This window comes from Mugil cephalus, chromosome 12, assembly GCF_022458985.1.
Source record: "Mugil cephalus isolate CIBA_MC_2020 chromosome 12, CIBA_Mcephalus_1.1, whole genome shotgun sequence".
NCBI lineage: Eukaryota > Metazoa > Chordata > Actinopteri > Mugiliformes > Mugilidae > Mugil > Mugil cephalus.
In genome coordinates, this window is record NC_061781.1 from 9,486,937 (window position 1) to 9,502,306 (window position 15,370).

The window sequence follows — 15,370 nt, forward strand, 5'->3', positions numbered from 1 at the left end:
AAGTGGTGGACTCATGATGAACTCATGATTTTTTCAAACTCTAGTTAAGACTGCGGTTTGGCTGAAATTGGTTACTGTGAATTAACGTTTTACATTTCCATCACATTAATGTAATGTTCAGTGAAGCTGTTGCAAAAAATAGATACATGGAAAGTGTCGATATAAGGTGGAATATGGTAGCCTGGCATGGCCGTGCTATTCCTATGAGAATTTGGGTTTGGTAACACAACTTTTGGATTTCAATACGAAGCGTGTTCCTTCTAATACAGAGAAACAAAATGATTCTATAAGCTGCTGGCAAGTCCTACAACAAATTACAGCAAAGGTCTTAGTTTTTTTAGTTTTATTTTTTTCAGTTTTATTTCATTTTATTGATTAAAACAAAACAATTCAATATAAACAGAAGCATTCCCAAATCTGAATGAAAGGGAGCAGAAAGAAGAATAATCTATAATCTCCCTCTTAACACAAAGAATCAGTTTACAAAGAACTTAAATTAAGAAACAACAACAACAATAAAATGGGCCAAGACTGACTGTCACGTTTCCATTTTAGTTCCAAAGATGCAATTCTATCATACAAACAAAACAAACTAATTGAAATCTTTGCAGACCTCTCACGACTACGCAGTCCAACTAACATGTTTCATTATATTTCCTAAACATACTGTCTTTAATTGTTCTTTTAAATGTAAATTTTGATTTGGATTCTTTGATCAGTCTTAATCACTGATAACTGTTCTTCCTTTAAATATTTTTCACAACAATTGTTGAATCTAAACTTCTGACTCTCAGACGCCATTTGTTTTCGACGATATGAATTCAGGGGCTCTTAAATGAAGTGAAGTGAGTCCCTCTTCCCGTTCATAACCGCATAAAGGTCATCCTAACTCAGCAGATCTTTCTCAGGCATAGTGAATCCCAAACAGGGTGACTCCAGACCAAAATTTGTACAGTTTTTTATGCTCATATAAAATACACCCACAACATCTGAATGTTATACACCATAGGCCAGGGGTTGGCAGCCTTCAACACTCAAAGAGCCATTTGGACCCATTTCCCACAAAAAAGAAAACACTGGGAGCCACAAAACCCCTCTGACATCTAAAATGAAGATAAAACTGCATATATCGTTTTTACCTCTATGCTAGGCCTGTGAATAAAAAGCTATAGTGTGTTGCATTTATGAAATGAAAGAAATGCTTCATAGAAAACAAAATGTTATTTATGCATACAAAACAGGGATTTATCTATGGCTGGCTTACCTCCAGTCAAAAAGTTCAATAAATAGTGGGCTGGACCTGCCGACAGGTGTCGCACATCGGCAGTTGTGATGTATTTTGAGCGACAAAAAAATTAAACATTTTATTTTAATGTTACAAGATCACCATCAATTCAAATTTAGAATTTTATTTTAAAAAAGCTAAACAAACTAAAATAAAATACATTTGAATTAAATACTTGATAGCAAGGAGTATGTGTGCTGCAGTGCACTGTGGGAGTTCAGTGTTTTTGGTTGATGTTACAACCATGAGTGTGGTGTGGCACTCAATGTCATTCAGTTGTTGTGTAGCTCTCGCTGGTTCACTGCGGAGTGAATAGTTGCCGAGGCAGTTAGCGTGAAAAAGTGAACGACTGTGATCAGCGTCCTTGCTTCGCACCACTCGCCACAGAGAGCCGCATGCGGCTCCGAAGCCGCGGGCTGCCGACCCCTGCCACAGGTCTTCAACAATTCAATTCAATTCAATTTTATTTATGTAGCGCCAATAACAATACAAATTGTCTCAAGATGCTTTACAAAAACCAGACTTCAACCTCCAGAGCAAGACTGAGGGCGACGGTGGCAAGGAAAACCTTGAGCAGAACCCAGCTCATATGGAGGGACCCATCTGCTGAAGGCAGAAACAGAGAAGATAGAGAGAAAAGAAAAGCAGGAGGGTCCTCGAAGCCTAGGGGGATCTGCCGTTGATTAGGCCTATTTTGGATATTTTTTAATCTTCCCCCACGAATGTCTTTAAATATGAATCCAACATATATCAGTAAAGGGATAAATGGGGGCAGGAGACGTTATCTTTCAGTCAATATTTCACTCATTCAGAGATACAGGAGCTGTCTCAACAGCCACCGTTTCACACAAAGCGCCACACTAGGCTTGTCCTGTACACAGTAGGCCCTGCCCCTATTGCTGCTGAGCCAATTACGAGGCCATGTATCGCACGCTGATTCTGTCAGGTTCCCCTCAATTGGCCGAGAGCCTGTTCGGTCCCAAAGTCATTTCCCAGACCCATGCTGCAATACTAGCAGAGGAGAAGCTAACAGTGCAGCTCGCTCCCATCAGCCAACTACTGAGGACAAAATGTCTTGGTGATTTGGCATTTGTTCTTTTTGGATCATCGTGTCTTTAGGATCATGATATTGTTAAAAGGTCTGTGTCTGGTTAAACGTCAAAGTTTGGATGAATGGCCCGACGTTATTTTCAAGCACTCTTTGATACAATGCAAAACTCACCATAGTTGAGTCAGTGACATTGTGCGGTCCAGCCCTCAAGCAGCAGCAGCAGCTTCCATCACTACACTCAGCAGTTGGCATCACTTTCTTCTCCTCAGCAGCTTGTCTTTGGTCTGCACCAACCGTGTGTACCGTCAGACAGTTAGCCTCTCTCCAACCGTAGACACAAGAATTACTTGCGGCTCATGATATTAAATATTAGGGGTTCTGGAGACTGGCCTGTCCTGGGCTGATTGGCAGTGGTTTGAAATGATGGAACTGGAATTATTTATTTCCAGTAATGTATGGATCTTCTTTATAAAGACCCTGTCAGACTCAAAGGCAGCAATAACCTTTTGTTCTGAAGGCCTTACAGAGGTGTTTAGATTCTGGCATGATGACGCCACACAGCAGATCCTACATGTGAGGTCTAAGTATGAATGGGAAACTTTTCCAAATAATAGGTTCAAATGCTTGCATTAAAATATCAACAATTTCTATGCAATCCATGCCTTTATAAAGTCATCTGTCTTAGCAGTCAGTTGTCTGGAAGGAGCTCTTAACAATTCTTCAAATTAATAATATCCGCTGTAAAATGGAACAGATGGGAAGGACAGACAGCAGCAGAAGCACTGTCTGTGACGACGCCTCACATCAGATATGATATTTATTAAGTCAGATGTAATAACTGAGAGCTTTTCCGGGCCATTTGCTCCCAGCATAGGGCTCTGGTCAGGTAGCTGGTAATCACATTGAAGCAAGCTCTCCAGGGGAAGATGAGGCCAAGAGAAAGTACTTTTACAACCCTGGGTGCGACCACACACTACTATCAATGAAAAGCAAGAGGCCTGTGACTTACACAATTCACACTTTTTTGTTTTCTCCAGCTGCCCCCTGTCACTGTCACAGTGTTTGAGTTTACAGTCAGGCTCAGATTTATTCCTCATGCTTTTTGTTTTTGAGATAACAGAACAAGTTTGGCATTTTTCAGATCATATTATCCACCAGCTCTTTATTGTCTATTCCTACCACTTTCGTATTGTTTCTTGTCTTTTCACGACACTAAATTGGATTGTTGTTATGATGTCATGTCTGTGTTACTTCTACTATGTAGAAAGTTTTGTTGTTTTACAGACATATGTATGAACCCGTTTGATTCAGATTATTTAGTTTGGTGAAACCAAGTGCTTGGATTCGGAGCTGATTGTGCCACCGTGTGGCCATTCCTAAAGCTCATAACTCTTGGTCTGTGAGGCGGAGAAGTAAAAAATTGTGTTTTCCCAGATTTGCTTGGTTCTGGATTAATATTTTAGTGTTTCGGTCGATGTCTATATTCGGATGACCGCCCAAAAAGCTATTAAATTGTTCTTGCTCTTGATGTGTGGACAGCATACAAAGGCACTGCAGAGCTTTTGCGTCTTCACTAAAAATTTCTAAAAATAAAATAACCAGAGAAATATTAAATTATAACTAATGTTTAATGATGCCTTCTGCAGATCACTGCGGGTTATTTCTGGGGGAAAAAATGCATAATGACAAAAAACAGAATCAGGAGAAAGTAAAGACTGTCTCCTCAGATCATCAGACATTAGTTTATCGTGTATTCATTAACATTTTTAGTGACTTCCACAAAACATTAACCCCATGTTCATTTCACAGACAGACAAACACACCTCTGCCAATTAATTGTGCTGCTGATGAATACCTGACATTAATGGCCCAGGCAGTATGTTTGTCTGCAAGGAAGTGACTCATTGATTGGTTTTTAAAGACTTTCTAAATATGCCTCGCGGGTGGAGTCAGCATGCTCCATTTCTCAGTGCAATCAAGGACGGACGTCCAAGATGGCCCAGGCTCTGTGGATGGAAGTCATCCTCTGTGTGTCTGCCTTCATTTGGAGATGAATGATAAGCTGAGGAGTGTTGTTCACAGCCACGGTTTCCTCAGATACGGGTCACTGATCATTTTGTTCCTGATTGATCAGACTCATTTTCCGTTCTCCTTTCCAGGAACTGCAGATATCTGCCCTCCCAGTAAAATCAACTGTGTTGACAAAGCACTCGGTAAGAAACAATCTTCCTTCATTTCTTTTCTCATTATAATAGACTCCCCCCAAAGGGAAATGGAAACCCAATCAGTAAATATGATAAGGGTGTTTTTTCTGTTGGACAAATATCTGGAGGTAGACTGGGTATTTTGAAATGACTTCTCCTCGGTGTCATTTAGTCACTTTGGAGCTTGATGGCCGCTCTGCCTCCATTGTCGACCTGCTAATATTAGGCTGACGCTTCATCCGCGGATACCTGCAACCTCCACCCTAGGCGTTGACCTCCCTCTCCCAGCAGATACCAAACTGCTCTCTGAAACTTGGTTTCAAAGGGAGCCCAGTTAAAAAGAAAAAAAGTCTTTTTTTTTTTTATTGCCATTTCAGACATATAAGTACAATTATAATTCCTCAGCCATTTAATTATGCCTCTCTTCACTGAATTCGGCCCCTGTTTAAAACGTGGCTGAATGAAATCTTAGATATATCTTTGAAGAATGGACTATATATTAATGTCGGTCATATTCCTGAATGAAACACGAATAGATTCACCCTCCACGCAAGCCAGCACGTTAAAATATAATTTATATATGTATATTGTAAGGAAGATTTGTTCTCACATCAGACAAAGAGTATATGCCGCCGTGCTCCTGCATGCAAATAACCTCATTGTTAGAGTTATAAAATACATAAATCATAAAATTATAATTACTGCTTTGAGTGCTTCCTCTAACATTTTTGTCTTGACTCAACGCTTTTAGAATTTAAAAGGAGAGATTGTGAAAAGTGATTTACTCTCCTGTGTACATTGTGTTGTTTTAGATTAATGATTATAAATTTGTATTTGTTAATGAGGAAGCAATTTGTGGCGGCATATTAAGTGGGTGTATTAGGGACTGTGTTCAAAGTCCACAGCAGCACCTTCTTTATTGTTTAATTTATTATTTACTGTTTAATCAAACAGAACGTGGTTAAACTAGAGCGTAGTTTGGTTCACATGCACAGAGAGGGGTCGCTGAAGATGCTAAAGATGTCTATAAAAATTCACATGACCTGACATTTCATGATGTGAAGTGTACTTTTATGAGCCAGTCAGAAACAAGTCTTTTCTGTGGATGTGGTAATTAACATTAAGCTAATGTGGGTCAGGTAAATACGTTTTTATTCCATGTTTTACATAAATCTGTCGTGTGTGGTGGCATTCCAGCTCAGGCGTATGTGTGTTCGGCAGCGGAGCAGGTGACAGCCACAGTTTGTGATGCTCCAGATACAAAAGAAATGCTGTATTCAGAAGAACTTTTACAGACAAGTACAAGTGCAGGCTTGTGTTCAGAAACTGTGAAACATATAAATCTCCACAGATCCAAGACAATAATGTGTTATTCAAGTGGAATTTACTGTCAGCAACTACAAAAAATATATATATTTGTAAACTGTAAACTGTTAGGGAGTGCATTGGCATCATCGTTTCCTATTTTGTGAGAATGTGTAACTGTTATGTCTCACAGGTTTCTCAAAAAAACCCTGACGCCAACCGTAGGATGTGGGCCGGTGCTTATTCAAAGGGCGCTAACAGTGATGCATTTCTCTCAGATGCTAGCTCATGTTCCAGCTGGGCATCTAAGCTCCAATCCCACATACTTTGTGACCCCTTTTAGGATGAACGTGTAAATAGTGTGGACAATGCGAAAAAATATTTTTGTTTTCTGAATTAACCAAATGATTTTGTGCGACGTGAACTATTTCATTGTGTATGTTTTCCCTCAAGGCTGCGTGTACGACCATGTCTCTCTGGTGAAGTGACAAACTAACGAGCAGTGCCCCAGTCTGACCTGTTAAACCTCTGTTTCCATCGTGTTGCAGCACAGATGCAGAAGAACAGCGGGGACAGCTGTCCATGCGAGACGCCCTGTAATCTCACCCGCTACGGTAAAGAGCTCTCCATGGTCAAAATCCCCAGCAAGGGCTCGGCTCGCTACCTCTCCAGGAAATACGACAAGTCGGAGGACTACATCAGGTACGGGGCCAGGGAACCTGCGACGTGACTGCACTCACTTATGAGCGGTGATGTGCTCAGTAACGGGGCTATAAACCATGACCTCCGGTCTGTGATCACTAGGAGACCAGCAACCATTAATATAAGCAGAAATCTATTTTATTTTCATGTGAACATACTCTTGTAATGACAAGCGGATCCTTTTTTTTAAATTTAATCTCATAATGGTAAATAATAATCGCGTTATATCATATGATTAAATTGATTAATTTCATTTCTAATTGTGTTTCAAATGGTCTGCTGAACACAAACTAAAATATCCTTTTAGTTTGGTTTAGTACCAGGACATTGATATCTTCTTCTTCTTCTACGTTTTCCTGTGCTATGTTTGCCAATATTTTGATTAAGGCAAACTCAGCGCCACAGCTAGTGTGCCTACACTGTAACGGCTCTCAGCGCCAAGTCATGAGGGACGTGGTGGATGGTAAACACGGCTAAACCAAAGAGCGCACGATGCCCCGCAGCATTTAATATTACCAGACTTTCTAAATCCGGAGGGATCGGAGACGTGGCGGAGACTAAGCACACTGTCAGCGCACGTTCTCCTCATCTCAGTTAAACCCTTAAACACCTCATTATCCCACAATCGCTGGTTAGATGTGTGTAAAGCGCTGTAGATCTCATTATGGCAGTTAAAACAACAAGCGTAAAGATGACATTTCTTTAACAAACCATGTTTATTTCCATCTCTGCCGCTTGTTATCCCAGAGACAACTTCCTGGTCTTGGATATCTTCTTTGAAGCCCTGAACTACGAAACAATTGAGCAGAAGAAAGCGTATGACGTCGCAGGTTTATTAGGTAAGAGTTCTCTCTGCTTTTCCTGGTTGTATTTTCTGGATATTAAATAGTGTGCTGGTGCAGAGTGAGAGCAGTTTTATATATATATATATATATCTGCAGAGCTTAGGTGTGCCATTACCAGAAAATAGGAGCAGCTTTGGTATTGTGTGCACTGTACCTCCTCTTAAGTACTTTCTTTTCAGGTGACATTGGTGGACAGATGGGCTTATTCATTGGCGCCAGCATCCTGACAGTCTTAGAAATACTGGATTACATCTATGAGGTACGGTGTCCATGCAAGCCCACGCACGTCTCCCAGACACAATGTGAAATCAGACCTGCAGGAGCTGTGGTGTGATTATCAGTGATTAACAGTTATTGTCCTGCTGGATTATAGTAAGAACCAACAGTCACTGTTTACAACAACACATTAGTGCTTCATTATTTGCTTTAATTTTCCTCGGTATTTACAAAGTTGCCTCAATGTTCTTCCGAGGCATAGACATCTGAAAGTTTGGGTAAAGGACGCTTATTATACATGTGAATTTATATTTGATTGTCAGACGGAGGAAACTAAAATAGGAAACTAACACCCGGTCTCAGGTCTGAGCTGAGGCAACTAACGCTGGTCATGAAATGAACTCCTGCCTCATCTGTATCCCCTTTAAGCTCTGTAGCCGGCTACCTGCTGACTGCCCAGCGCGTTTGAATGAAACAGAATCAGAGGGAGGGACTGAAATGCTTACACAGGGCTGCATGCACGCTACACACTGATGCGTCCCTTGTCTCCCTCCCTTGTCCCTGCTCTTTCACCCGCTCTGCTGCTTCGGTCTCGGTCAAACCAGGTGATCAAGCACCGACTACAGCGTCTGCTGAGGCCGCAAAAAGAGGAGAAGAAGAACAAGCAGCAGACCAGCACTGTTGCAACAGTGGGTCTAGAGGAAATGAAAGCAAAGGTACAGCACATTACTGCACTGCAACACACCACACCTAGACTGTTTTCATGCCCAGTGTACAGCTTACCCTGCAGCAGTGCAGCTACATTAGAAAACAACAAGAAACAAAAACAAAAAACAAAAAACAGGAGAAACAATTAAATGTTTTTCCACTTATAATGAAATGTGTAATGGTCCTAATTAGTCTTAACTACTGTGCAAAACACATTCCCCGGAGCTCAGATGTTTAAGGCACACATTTTATTCTGAAAACACTGAACAAAAGACTATTTTTTTTTAATCTAACCATAATGTTGCCTTAATTTAATACTGCATGCTAAAACAGATGATGTGAGACTTTGGCTACCATCAGATTTCACTGCAAGTCAAATTCCTAGCACGCAAACATGAGATTGGTATTGATCTTTTTGAACTCGCTCTTGTAAATAAAGTAAGTAAGCACTCGTCTCAAAATGCTGACTTCTCCTCTGAGTTTGGGATCGGGAAGTAGCGCCGCTTAAATTTAAACCGTGATCAAAGTATGATAGTATCTTTCGGGAGCTGTGGAGTAGTGGTGAGAGAAGCAGCTTGATGGGAGTGAAGGGTCACAGATTTGCCACTGCTCTGAGTGTACACACTGCTGTGTAGATGAAAGGATGGGTGAAATGCAGGGAAATACTGTTCCCATGTGGGATCAATGGAGTATAAATTATTATCATTATCAGTAGCTGTGTTTACATGGACACGGATAGAGGGTGCATATAATCATACAAAACATTAATCGCGATATAACATTTTCGAGTGTGGTGGTTTCACCCGCTGTGAAGCGTTGAATCTGATAAATATAACAGACGGAGGAGAATGAAACGAAGGGTTTTGAGTGGACCCACATTTTTTAGCAGTACTACCTATATCAGTTCCTACTTTGTTCATCTTTTCAAAGACTTGTTTGAACAAATCATCATGTTGCTGCCACCGTGTTTCTGTCACCCATGGAAACTGGTCACATCACCTGATGTTTACCAGATGAGGTGTAAACATGCCCAGGAACAGTGTTTTTATTCCAGCGTGAGACGATCAATTCAATCACACAACAACCCCCCCTGAGTCTGATGTAAAATTCCTCCCCATCAGACCAGTCGGTTTCCACTGAGGTCTTCGCATGTAGGGACGGGCATCGATAAGATTTTATTGATGCCATTATCGATTCTGCTTATTGATCCGATTCTTTATTGATTCCTTATCAATTCCTCCTTTGAATTTTTGGTCTACAAAAAGTAGGCGTTCGTGGTTTCGTGTAAACAACAGAATTTTTATTGAGTTTCTAAACAAGAGATAAGAGGTTGTGTAAGAAACGATAGGAGATCGGTCACTGGATCCTCACTAGCACTGCCCTGCTGAGACTTAGCGATTGCTGCACTTGACCGGAGACTGAAAAGCAAGTGTCACTCTCTGTATTTAATGCCGTGCCTCGTCGACAAATGCTTCAGCATGTTGGTGGTGTTTCTGCCATTGAGTCTTCATTGCCGTCACGTGAGCGTCACGTGATGTGAGTGACATGCTTCAACGGAAAGATTCGTCTTCTTTCATCTTATGGCGGTTAGCAAACAACTTTTAGGTGCATTACCGCCACCTTCTGGATGTAAAGATTTGGTACAAAAAGAATCGATGAGCGGAATCGATGAGCATGAAGGATATCGATGAATAGACCCCTTCATGGCCTACGTCATTGTGATGTCATAATGTTAACTGGAGGCAAAACAGAGGGAAGATAGAGGCTAACACTGTCACTTTCAACCATGAAAATGTCTTCTTGCTGTATTTTTTGTTGCCAAAACCAAAAAAATCAACGTTAACTTGAAGTTTTGTCACATACCAGCCACTCGTAGATAACTTTGGTTTGGCTTTGGTAATAAAAAGAAAAGATTGGAGTGAGACAATGAACAACGCGCACACTTCATATCAGGTCAGATTAATATGTAATGTATCATCAGTTTCAGCCTGGAAAACGTTATGGGTTAGAGTAAATTGTGGCTGAAATTACATAAAGTTAGGTAACGCAACGTTAGTTGTGTCCAATCAGAAGTTGCATTTGCTACATTCCGTGTACTTCTGGTAATATCTTTGTTGGAGAGGCTTCACTTGATAAAGTCAGCCCCTCTGTGTTCGTATGGATGTATGAACAAGTCATCTTCAAATTCTTCTATTGCAAATCTTGCACATGTCCATTGAAGACACTGTTATAGGCATCTAACGATGTGTATGTCTTCAATTTTTCTTTCATGTAGACGCTGGGTTTCTCTCAATTAGGTTTTTGTAGATGTGGGCAGGACTTTCAAACCATCCATCACTCACTGGATGAATGATTTGACAAATTACAATAAGTTAATTGTTATTTGGGGGATTCTTGTTGCATGCTAATGCTAATGGCGAGCTAATGGAATGTTAGTTGTATGTTTCAGCGGTGTCCAAGCAGAAGTTATATTTACTACGTTACCCTCCACAGTGGTTCCACTTACTTCTTGTAATATCTTTGTTGTAGAGGCTTCACTTGATAAAGACAAACCAGACTTCATCTCCTCTTTGGTCAAACTGTCCATCCAGTCAGTGAGAACATAGTTCCATCAGTCAGAGTCAACTTTTCGGACAGTCAGAACCTGTCCTGGATGCCCATCCCTAGTCACATTAGTTATTTTTCTGCCCCTATGTATGCTGCTGCAAACTGTAGTTTCTAATTCTAGAATTCTAGAATTCTAGAATTCTAATTCTAATTCTAATGAGTTGCTCAGACTATTCCAATTATTTGTGTAATACTAATAAACACAGCAATTTTCATTTCTTTACAGTATTTCTAATGAGTCTGTCAGGAGCTCATGCTCTGTCCACGTCATTTCACTGCCCATTTCTCTTTGCCTTCAACAGGAACCCAACGACACGGCACGGAGTCACCCAGAAGGAGCGTACGCCAACACGATTCTCCCCAACCACCACCAACCTCACCCCCACCCCCACCCTCACCCTCACCACCATCACGCCGGACGCCACGGGGTGTTCGAGGACTTCGCGTGCTAAAGCCAACCATTGTTTCCCGTCCTGGTGACAACAAAAGATAAGAGCCGTCTGTGTTGAGATCAATAACAGAGCCCCGGCGTTTCCCGTCGCTCCTTTGCTGTCACCAGAGAAAAAGCTACAGCCAAAGTCAAACACCAAACTTGTGCTGCTAACAAACCACTTGTACGTGCAGTATGTAGGCACAAATCGGACACGGCTTTTTTTCCTCTCGCTCTCTCCTCTCTCTCCCTCCCTCTTTTCCCCTCTCTCTGGATGGACCCCGCTCCACTTTGCCCTGCTTCACCTTGTGGTTCCAGGACCAATCTTTGGTGCGTGATCGCTACAAGGGAGCAAGAGGAGGACTGCATGTCACCTTGATCCCGTTTATACTCCAAAAAAGGAAGAATATGATTTATTTATTCAGCGAGCATCCCAGATTTTTATTTTTCTGTCTGCATCCCTCCATCTTCCTTCAAACTACTTCTCCTGTTTCATGGCGAACACACTGTACCATATTAAGTCATTGCACATGATAAATTATGTAATTATTTAAAGAGATAATATTATCTATATGTTCTATATTGTATACAAGATGACGATACTTAAGTAAGAAAACCTTATTCGTGTTACACAATCCAAAGTACGAGGGGGATTATTTAGGCTGAAATGTGTGACCTTGGCTTCTAGCAGCATCTTTCCACATGATACACTTTGTCTGGTTTGTGGTTAAGGTGTTAGAGAGTAGCATTGTACCTGTACATAAAGTCCGACTTAAAAATAAGAAAGCTCTAAAAGTTCTGTTTCAGTGGTTGTTGTTTATATTTTGTTAATATATAACTTATGTAATATTAACTTTAGTTATTTATACATTTTAGAGGAGATTTTTATATGAAAATAGCGATCACGATTGTAGCAAATTACTGTACACTTACAACCCGCAGATACGTCAGACTGCCAAACATCAACACATTTGTCCGGGCGACGCGAATGGATCGTGACTATTTTCTCCATCGTTTCCTTTTAAACTTTGCAACGCACACGCCCTTTTGCATATAGATGAGATGTGGATTATGGTTTCTGTTATGCTCCTGCTTGAGGTATTCTTCACATTCGACTCATTTCCGCCCACCGTCCTCTCTTCACTTTGGTTAGCATCATAACTTTAAGCTGACATAAGCAATAAGAGACAGAATTTAGATTTTTTTTTCTTTTTTTTTTTTTTGCCAAGTCATCTCTTTCAGCTGTGGCCAGAACCACTGTAAAAGCGCAGCAGCTATTTACCGCGTGGATCTGGCTACTGTGTGTGTGTGTGTGTGTGTGTGTGTATTTATGTGTTTGCATGCGCACTTGAACACTTTGCACACATGACTGAGCACATTAGGCTGACACGACACAGCTGAGCTGATCGATGACAAAAAAAAAGGGGCGATTAGATTCTGAATAGTTAGGAAGAATTAGGGGAGTAATGATGCAGCGGTGAGGTTTTTATCAACTAAATCCAGCTGTGGGGGCGCAGAGAGGTTTGTAATGTAAACATTATTGTTCCGGAGGCTGATTTACTTAAGGGCGGGACAAGGACGCCACAAATTTTAAGAGCACAAGTTTGCAAAGTGAGCGTAAAAAGGGATTCACTCATAATCATATTTGTCGCTATCACACAAGGTCAGCGTTCACACTTCAGCCCTTTTCCACTGCATTAACTTACCGAGAACTTACAAGGAAGGATTTGGTTCAGTCTTATTTGGACGTTTGGACTCATGCTGTTAAAAAGGCATCAGCAGCACCAACTATTCTGTATTAAAGAACTGCATCCTTTTTTATGACAGCAGTGCTCTGTAAGTAATTGTGGGGTACACAAGCATGGAGTCAGGGAACTAGTGGGACGAGCACAAGCCAAACTTTTGCCGTGTGTCTGCATTTCACTTTCTGAATTTCAAACATGTTTGTGTAACAAACATTTTCCAGTATAATAAAAAAAGTAGTCCTGCTCCGTACAGATTCAGTATCCTTATTGAATCTGCTAAATTACTCGAAGGCAACGGGGCAGATCCCAGATTTTAGTTCCACGACAGCAACGTGTACCTGTTTAAGCCCCGCCCCCCTCGAGGAGGTCAAACACGTGCTGATTTCTTTTCATTGTTTTGAAAAGACGGAAACTTTAAACCAGAATATGACACCCGTTAGCCTGGACAGCCTCAAACTTGGCACGGCTCGATCAAGCGGGCGCCAGCAACCGCAGACAGCAGACACACACAAAAAAACAGACATTTCTTTATTGTTTGGTGAGGTTTCTCCCACTGTGGAACAAGCTGTGTCTACATGCTATGTTTTGCTGTTTGCTGTGACTAAGTTCTTTCAGTGGAAACGATTGCGCACGAGGCTACCCCGGCTAGCGCTGAACTTCTGAGACTAGCTGGACAAGCTTTGTGTGAACTGAAGTGGCCTTTACAACATAGTTTTCTTTATTTTTTACTAATGACGTCACGATGACGTCACGATGGGGCTTCTGTCTAAAATTCCTGCTGATGCAGTAAGACTCGTACTTTGCAAATATGCTGTACGCTCAGCTCATCGTTGGTCTGTCTTTGTAACCATAAGATGTATTAGGAAATGATAAATGATTTCTGTGCTTCATTAGCCTGTTAAGAGTTTCTCCAGTCATCCATACTTGACTGCTGTGTGTGGTAGAGTTACATGACTGTGTAACTATCACAAGACGAACGCTGTTCATTTGAGTGAGATTTGTGGGACATGCTAGCACGGTGCTATCACGCTGCAGTTTGGATTTGTGTGTGTTAAAACAGACACCACCTCACGTCTTGGTGTGAACAAGAGTTACTGCACAATAGGTGGCGGACAATCCCCTTTCAACGTGTGTCACACAGATGTACGAAATACTTCACATTACTGGATTTCATGTTAACAAATGACAACATTTTTTTTTTTTTTTTGTTCCTGTTCATCTGATGTGCATTTTCTGTTGCTGTAATATTGCCATATATCAGTTCGCCTCACAGTGAGATTCCACAGTCTGCATGTGTCAAATCCTCTCCTCCGTTCAAGTAATCATGGGCTATACATGGCCGTTTAATATTCATAATCATGTGTCACTTTGACATTTTCAAAAGGTTCCCAATCACAGTCTCTGATGGCATCCTGTACAGGCTATGCATAACAATCTCCTCCTCTGTCATCAATAATTGTAGCTATCCTCCGAGAAGTCACACAGGGGGGGCTGGTGTGTTGAGATGAATACAGGGTTGCATTATCACCACGGAGTTTTGTTTGAACGACGGGGGCCTGGAGGCGCCGCGTTTAGCCGCGCCGTCAAACACAACTTAGTTAAAACACAGATAAGTCGACGACGAAGAGCTGGTTTTACGACGGCGGTGTGTGTGTGTGTGTGTGTGTGTGTGTGTGTGTGTGAGGGGCCACAGGTCTGCTCAGTGGGCGGCAGGTCTACGCCGTAGCAGCTGGGACGACTTCCCCGCTTGACGACATGTAGCTCACATTCCTGGGATTCCTCCGGCCGCCGCTCTCGGCTCCCTTCTTGTGCAGCTCTTGGGACTTCTTACCTTTTTATAGCTCTGTGAAACTGAGTCTGTTTGTGCTTCTTACACTGTCCATGTACATCTATGTAACCCAGCCAGCCACAGATGTTAAGTTTTCTTTTTTTTTTTTTTCTTTCCCAGCTTGTTTTATTTTATTTGTTTTGGCCTGACAGAGAAATACAAGTGCAGGGTGATGCGAGCAGATGTCATGGATTCATCTCATATCTGACAGAAATGGAACTGGACCGTCCCTGCAAGTACCAACGAGCGCTTACATTTTGTACATAAGTGTGATCCTGTGATTATTTCCTCTGTTAAGACACATTTTATAAATGTTAAATATGATAAATACGATGACTATTAAAGTTTAGATAAAAACCAGTGCCTCTTAAATCCAGTTACGGTTCACTCCAAGTTGTCCGGTTGTTTTTTCTTTGCAGCAGTCGACATGTATCTTAGATATTT

General features: G+C 41.4%; 1 protein-coding gene across 1 annotated transcript in view; it reads left to right on the forward strand.

Annotated features, from left to right (window-relative positions):
• Positions 1-15,302, forward strand: part of asic4a (acid-sensing (proton-gated) ion channel family member 4a) — an 86,496-nt gene extending 71,194 nt beyond the window's left edge. Inside the window, exons 5-10 of the mRNA XM_047602021.1 lie at positions 4,496-4,549; positions 6,394-6,547; positions 7,295-7,386; positions 7,572-7,651; positions 8,214-8,324; positions 11,226-15,302. Coding sequence (XP_047457977.1) covers positions 4,496-4,549; positions 6,394-6,547; positions 7,295-7,386; positions 7,572-7,651; positions 8,214-8,324; positions 11,226-11,375 — 641 coding nt within the window. The 3' untranslated portion in view covers positions 11,376-15,302. The remainder of the gene's footprint in view (positions 1-4,495; positions 4,550-6,393; positions 6,548-7,294; positions 7,387-7,571; positions 7,652-8,213; positions 8,325-11,225) is intronic.
• Positions 15,303-15,370: the final 68 nt, after the last annotated feature.